Genomic DNA, 7,599 nt, shown 5'->3' with positions numbered 1-7,599 from the left:
TTGATGGGACACTAAAAACGCTAGTGTCGCGAATTCTCTCGTGTGTGAATTCTGTCTCTCCATGTGGGCTGTCGGCTCCCCGATCCACATCATTTTTCACTTGGGGTTTGGACAAACAGCAGTGAGGGAAAGGGATGTGCGGAGGCATTTTTAAGCATGGCCACCTGGTACCTGGAGCGGGGATTGGGGGGAGAGGGGGCTGTGCAGTGGAGCAGTGTGGGGACTCCGCAATGAGGAAGGGGGAGAAGGCCTCCACCGCGGGGGGTGACGGTTCGTGGCGAGGAATGGGGAGTGGGGGGAGGCCTCCGCGTGGGAGACGCTGCGGGGAGGAGTGCCCCGCGTGGAGGGAGGGAGGTCGGGAGGAACCTCCTCGTCAGGGGAACGCCTCCGCGGTGGAGGAGGGGTCCTCCTCGGTCGGTGGGGCGGAGGGGTTTGGGGGATACTCGGGCCCAGCACGGAGTCCCAAGTCTAGATTTCGTCTCCTCAAAGCACGACCAAAGCACCCTAACTGTACAACGTGACTAAAGTTCCGCAACTGTGTTCCAGACAACAAAAATAAAACCGGCCGACGTAAAAAATAAAACCGGCCGACGTGAGAGGGGCTTGTGCCTCACAGCAGACACCAGAAAAACTGCGGGCTCCGCCGCCTACCTCCTGGGCATCTCCAGACCACCACTTTCTCGGGAAAATCACCGCAGAACCCGCTATATTTTGACCCAAAACCCAACAACACATTTGAGAAGTCCGGGCCTAAGAGGCGGGAGGAAAAGACCCCTCCTCCACCCCCAGCCGGAAGTATGCTTCTCTAGTGAAGGCGCGCCTGTGCCGCGCACGCGCTCTCAGTTACTAAGCAACGTCGTCGCCGAATCACCCCAGCGGGAGCCCAGCAACAGCCGAGCCGCTGCCTTCCCCACCAATCAGAGCCGGGCTCGCCTCACACCCCCTCACCAATCAGCGCCGGCGCTGCAAGGAAGTTTCCAGAGCTTTCGAGGAAGAGCCCCTTAACTCGAATTCATCCGCCCGATAATTTTCCTACCTTTTCCTAAAGGAGGAGAAGGATCATCTGGAGGAGAGGGGAGCTGATTTGTTAGGATCCTTTTTTTCGGTTCTGAGGAATTTAGAGCTCAGTCGAAGGACATAACTGCGTCGCGAGAGGTGGGGCCGGGAGAACTACTTTCAGCGGCGCAGGGACACTAGGCCTACGTAAGAGTGATAAATGACGCAACAGACGTTGTATAAATATCGGCCCCGCCGAGCCGGAGCGATTAGACGCGGCTGGCATTGTTGGGTTCCTGTGTCGTCTTGGAGGTGACTCGGCGTGATTGAATTTGCGGCATCTTCGCATTCACTCACAGGTACTGGCCCGCAGCCATGAGCGTCGGGAGGAGCGGAGAAGGGGGCTTCCGTGAGGGCTAGCCGCAGAGGCCTTGGGAGTCCGCGAGACGAGGCGGGTGGGGGTGGGTGTGGGGGAGGGGAAGCGAGGTGACGCGGCCCCGGCCTTTCCGGAAGAGCAGGCCGTGTTTACGTGTCGGGAGCGGGGGCGGTTGGCGCGCGCGCCCGCCGGCACAGGTCAACGGACACTTAACCGATGGAGATTCCATCGCGTCTGCTTCAGGGGAGAAAGGTGGAAGAGAGGTAGTCGGCGGGGGCTTCTGGAAACGTTTTTAATTCGAATTCTGCCGTGGAGGAGGTGTAGGTCCCCACTTGCGTTTAAAAAAGTTTCTTATCTAAATGCTGACATGATGACTAGGTTTGGGGGGAATTGGGCGGGATCTTAACGAAGTACCTGAACAGTTCTGGATGATAATCTCGGAAAGTACTTTCGAGTCTCCAGCCTATTAGGGAGACATCTTGACTAAGGAATATTGCCTCCAGTGATGGATACATTGTCTAGTAAAAGAATAGGAGAGATTTGTGAGAGATCTTGACGTAAATAAGGCGTTTTAGAATATAATCTGTTTTAAATAACCAATGAGCGTTTTAGAATATAATCTGTTAGTTTTAAATAACCAATGAACTATGAAAGCGGTAAAAGATTCTGAAAATGATACAGTAACCTTTTCCTTTTTAACCTTATAGGTCAAAATGCAGATCTTCGTGAAAACCCTGACCGGCAAGACCATCACCCTGGAGGTGGAGCCCAGTGACACCATCGAGAACGTGAAGGCCAAGATCCAGGATAAGGAAGGCATTCCCCCTGACCAGCAGAGGCTCATCTTTGCCGGCAAGCAGCTGGAAGATGGCCGCACTCTTTCTGATTACAACATCCAGAAAGAGTCGACCCTGCACCTGGTCCTCCGTCTGAGGGGTGGTATGCAGATTTTCGTGAAGACCCTGACCGGCAAGACCATCACCCTGGAAGTGGAGCCCAGTGACACCATCGAGAACGTGAAGGCCAAGATCCAGGATAAGGAGGGCATTCCCCCCGACCAGCAGAGGCTCATCTTTGCCGGCAAGCAGCTGGAAGATGGCCGCACTCTTTCTGATTACAACATCCAGAAAGAGTCGACCCTGCACCTGGTCCTCCGTCTGAGGGGTGGTATGCAGATCTTCGTGAAGACCCTGACCGGCAAGACCATCACCCTGGAGGTGGAGCCCAGTGACACCATCGAGAACGTGAAGGCCAAGATCCAGGATAAGGAAGGCATTCCCCCTGACCAGCAGAGGCTCATCTTTGCCGGCAAGCAGCTGGAAGATGGCCGCACTCTTTCTGATTACAACATCCAGAAAGAGTCGACCCTGCACCTGGTCCTCCGTCTGAGGGGTGGTATGCAGATCTTCGTGAAGACCCTGACCGGCAAGACCATCACCCTGGAAGTGGAGCCCAGTGACACCATCGAGAACGTGAAGGCCAAGATCCAGGATAAGGAAGGCATTCCCCCTGACCAGCAGAGGCTCATCTTTGCCGGCAAGCAGCTGGAAGATGGCCGCACTCTTTCTGATTACAACATCCAGAAAGAGTCGACCCTGCACCTGGTCCTTCGTCTGAGGGGTGGCTGTTAATTCTTCAGTCTTCTATTCATAATGTTCAATGATGACATCCTTCTGCACTCTAGCCATTTACCCCAATTTAAGTTTAGAAATTACCAGTTTCAGTAATAGCTGAACCTGTTCAAAATATTAATAAAAGTTTTGTTGCATGCATTTTTGGTGTCTGTTGTGAAATTACATGGTAATGGTGGGTACTCAACAGGTTAAAATGGTATTCAAAGAAGGCATTTGAGGTTTGTGCGACCAAATTTTAAGTCATTGGCAAACATCCCGTGTGCAAAGTATAGAACTTTGTTCAAGGTCATTAATAGGATTCTAGTATAATTAAAACTATTTCAAATTGTAAGAGTATGGAGGCATATTGAGGGAAAGCACTTTCCTGCCTCCTCAAATAGTGGGTAACAAGACTTATTACAGAGAAATGAAGTTTTGAGGCTGTTCAATTGTGTTCTGAAATCTTGTAATTATTGGTTGGCTATTGTCCTTTTTTCCTCTGGTGCTTTACACTTACAGGTGTTTAGCCTTAGATAATAGAACCATAATTTTCTCGTAAGTAAACTGAGCCAAGAACCAAATGGAGCCTTGGTCAACAAGGGTAAGGAGAAAAATTGAGTTAAGGTGGTTACTAACGTTGGTTCCTAATGACTTAACAGCTTTGCCTCCTTGTAGAGGTGAGATTGCTCCAGTGAAGGAGATTCTGTAACTTGGGTGGTAAGAATCTTGGGGAAGCCCTACACAGCAGATTTTATGCTCCCATCCCAGGTGGCGCAGGGGTAAAAAGCCTGCAGGAGAACCAAAGAATGCAGGTTGGATCAATGGGTTGGGAAGATCCCCTGGCGAAGGAAATGGCAACCCACTCCGGTATTCTTGCCTGGAAAATTTCATGGGACAGTGGAGTGGGCTCCACGGGATTTCAGAGTTGGATGTGAGGGTGTAACACGGTTAATTAAGCATTAGGAAGTATACTCCCAGTGCTAATTGAAGGTGGTGTAAGAATATTTGGGGGCACAGGCCTCTACCATTCCCCTGCTTCATAAATTTCTTCAGTGGTGGTTCTCAACTGGAAATAGGAAGGGGAGGGGCTGGGTGTGGAAGTAAAGGGGAAGAGTTGGAAGTCCTGGTTCTCAGCTTTACACTGCTAAGAAAATCACTTCTGGTACTAAAACTAGTGTAACCACAAGCATAGCATGAGGGGTAAGAATCACCCAGAGATGTGATATACAAATGTAGAAAGCCAAGCCTCACAGGAGTCGAGGTGTACCTGAGAAGAGCTTGGTGCATAACTTCAGGAACTCTTAGCAGCAAAAGCTGTTTGAACTTTTGTCCTAGAAACCCACTTAATTTTGAACATACACTAAATTGGAATACTTGACTGATTTTCTTGGGTAAGTTAGAGACTGGAAATAAGCACTTTAGCCTGTTAATGCTTCAGCTTGAGTGGTGGTAAAAACTTGAGCCAAAAAGAAACTATTAAACCAGTAGAGGTGGTAATGAAACATTAAGCCTTTTAAAAGCTTTCCTTAGACTTAAGGGAATGATTAGATTTGCTGTCAGGTTGGAAGATTATATCCTTCCCAGTCCAGTGTTTGACTTGCCCAAGCCCCTAGTTGTTACAGGCCAGGCAGGGATTGGGATCCAAGTGTCAACTCTCGCAGAGCTCAGAAAATGCCTGAAGTTTTCATCGGTTCCTTCCCCTAACCCTTCAGGATGTCCCCAAACTAGTGCTTGCTGAACAAGTCTTGCTTGAATTTTTAAATAGGCCTTTTGCAACTAAACCTGAATTTTGAAGATTAAAAGTTCTACACGTAACCTGAGAGAAAAGCATTTTACCAGAATAGCTGTAGTGAAGACTAGTGCTGATTTGGGCAATAGGATAAGAATGTCCTTTTCCCCAAAATCACTCCCTGACTTGACAGGCTTTGAGGTCTGCACTTCTGTGAATTCCCTGAGGGAAAAAGTTTTCAGCTGTTGCTCTAATTCTCTCATGGGATTTCCTCCTGTCCTTGGGGATCCCTCAAAGTATTCAGGGATCTCAGCAAACTGCACACAACCGGAGGTCTGAACAAGGAAACCTCTGTGTGGTCTTCACCAACCTGTGCTATCAACTGGGAATTGGGGCCAGCAGTCTCTGTTCCGTGAAGTCGGGCCACACTCACTCAGTAGACTTACTTTGCAGAAGTGTCTGTTTCATTCTTTATGGAGACTATATCTCATGAGACTTACCCAATTTCAACAGGCTGCATTTTAGATATACTCCGTTTATCCCTCAATCCGAAGGGGCAAAGGTATGGTGCCCTTTCAATCAGGCCCAGCCAACTCCAAATGGAAGCTGTAGGGACTTCCCTGGTGGTTCTGAGGTCCCAATGCAGGGGACCAGGTTTTGATCCCTGGTCAGGGAACTAGCGGAGAAGGCAATGGCACCCCACTCCAGTACTCTTGCCTGGAAAATCCCATGGATGGAGGAGCCTGGTAGGCTGCAGTCCATGGGGTCGCTAAGAGTCAGACACGACTGAGCAACTTTGCTTTCACTTTTCACTTTAATGCATTGGAGAAGGAAATGGCAACCCACTCCAGTATTCTTGCCTGGAGAATCCCAGGGACGGGGGAGCCTGTTGGGCTGCCGTCTATGGGGTCGCACAGAGTAGGACACGACTGAAGTGACTTAGAAGCAGCAGCAGCAGGAAACTAGAGTCCACATGCTGCAGCTAAGACCCGATGCAGCTGAATAAATACTAATAAATATTTTCTTTTTAAAAAAATAGAAGCTTTAGACAAATGTTGATTTCTGGGAAAGGATCTTGCACTGAGTGTAATGATATTAACTGCTGAAATAAGTTTTTTGAGATTTTCCTTTCTTTGTACCTTGATCCTATCACCATCCTCTTCCCGCCCCCCCCCCCCACCTTTTTTGTGGTCATCAGAAGTTGAATGGTGAGGTTCACGCTCCAGCTGATAGGTCTCTGCCAACCCCTGTAGCTTATTCTAGCACCTATTCTTTGGACCATGTACCACCAGCCAGGACTCCTCTTAAGAAACATCTTTACTGGCAGAAACTTACGTGTGTTTTGCAAGCTTTGTCCTCTAAACGTTACAACCTCTGAGAAGGATGCTGTGGTCACAGGAGCTCAGGAAGCTAGCTGTCTGCTATCTTCCCCTTTGGGGCCATCTTGAAGGCTCCAAGAAGTTCTGCCTTAGAGGAACCAGCTTAGTGTGGTTCAGTCCAGTGTGTTCCAATGTCCAATTTCACTTTTTCTTTTTTTCAATTTCCTTTTCAATCAGTTACCATCACTCACACGTTGAGAAGCCTTGTTTAAGCCACAACTCCTCATATCCACATCTCCTTGCCCAGCACTACTGATTGTGCTTTGTTCCCGGCCTCTGCAGGACAGAAACCTGCTGCCATGGCCTCAGAGACTGCCACAAACTGGGCCTGGAAATGCTACTGCTAAAATAAAGCAACACAGGGACATCCCTGGTGGTCCAGTGGCTAACAGTCCACGCTCCCAATGCAAGGGACCCAGGTTTGATCCTTGGTCAGGGAACTAGATCCCACATGCCACAGCTAAAGATCTCCCATGCCACAATCAAGACAGTGCAATCAAAAAAAATAATTAAAAAAAATAGAGCAACACGAATACAGAAGAGAAAAATATAAATGAAAATATTTTTCAAACACAAGGAGATGGATAAAACTTTCCAGGTTAGATGTTTCTTCTATAAGTTGTTCTTAGTCAGGTGGTACCTACTATAGCTTGTCTTCAAGCAGCTGTTAACAGAGAAAATACTAGTAAATTTTGGATGTGGTTTTTAATTTTTTTTCTGATTTTTTACAATAAAAAGGTGATACAAACTCAATAAAAATACATCTAATGATATACAGGAATATCCAGTAAAAAGTGAAAAATCTCTTACCTCTTTCACTCCCCAGAGGAAACCACTGAAAGACTACTTATCCACTCATCTATTAATTCAACAAATATCTACTCTGTTTCTCTGGTGGCTCAGATGGTAAAGAATCTGCCTGCAATGCAGGAAGTCCATGTTCTGTCCCTGAATTGGGATGATCTCCTGGAAAAGGGAATGGCTACCCACTCCAGTATTCTTGCCTAGAGAATTCCATGGGCAGAGGAACCTCGTGCGTCCATGGGGTTGCAAAGAGTCAGACACGACTGATCGACTAATACTTTCACTGTTTACAGCATTGGAAATGCAGCAATGAGCAAAGCTGACCAAGTCTGTCCTTACAAAACTTAAAGAGGAGAGGAGACCGATAGATAGATAAGTACATCATTTCTTAGGCAATGGAAAGTGCTATAGTGAGAAAACAAAGTAGAATACAGGGCACTGGATGATCGGGGAAAGCCCCGCAAATAATATGACATTTGAGCAAGGTCTGGAGGAAATGATGGACTTGCCTCACAAATCTGGAGGAAGGGCAATCCAGGCAAAGGGAACATAGTGTGCAAAGGTCCTGGAAGAGAAGAAAGCTTAAGTTCAAAAGCAGTATGAAGGCCAGTATAGCAGAAACTTAGCAAGGGAAAGAGTGCCAGTGGTTAGGACTCCATGCTTCCACTTCAAGGGCCATAGATTCCATCCCTGGTCAGGGAG

The 7,599-nt window shown here is 48.0% G+C and overlaps 1 protein-coding gene across 1 annotated transcript; it reads left to right on the top strand.

Moving 5' to 3' along the window:
- Nucleotides 1–1,220: 1,220 nt before the first annotated feature.
- Nucleotides 1,221–3,144, top strand: UBB (ubiquitin B). Its single transcript, XM_027519460.1, has 2 exons — nt 1,221–1,355; nt 2,080–3,144. The coding sequence occupies exon 2, from the start codon at nt 2,086–2,088 to the stop codon at nt 3,001–3,003; it is 918 nt and encodes a 305-aa protein (XP_027375261.1). The 5' UTR covers nt 1,221–1,355; nt 2,080–2,085; the 3' UTR covers nt 3,004–3,144.
- The last annotated feature ends 4,455 nt before the right edge of the window (nt 3,145–7,599 follow it).

The sequence above is a fragment of the Bos indicus x Bos taurus genome, chromosome 19, assembly GCF_003369695.1.
Source record: "Bos indicus x Bos taurus breed Angus x Brahman F1 hybrid chromosome 19, Bos_hybrid_MaternalHap_v2.0, whole genome shotgun sequence".
Lineage (NCBI taxonomy): Eukaryota > Metazoa > Chordata > Mammalia > Artiodactyla > Bovidae > Bos > Bos indicus x Bos taurus.
Note: the sequence above shows the minus strand (reverse complement) of the source record. Positions and strands in the feature narration are given on the sequence as shown.

Coding starts and splice junctions, on each gene's coding strand:
- UBB (XM_027519460.1), top strand. CDS start 2,086: ATGCAGATCTTCGTGAAAACCCTGACCGGCAAGACCATCACCCTGGAG.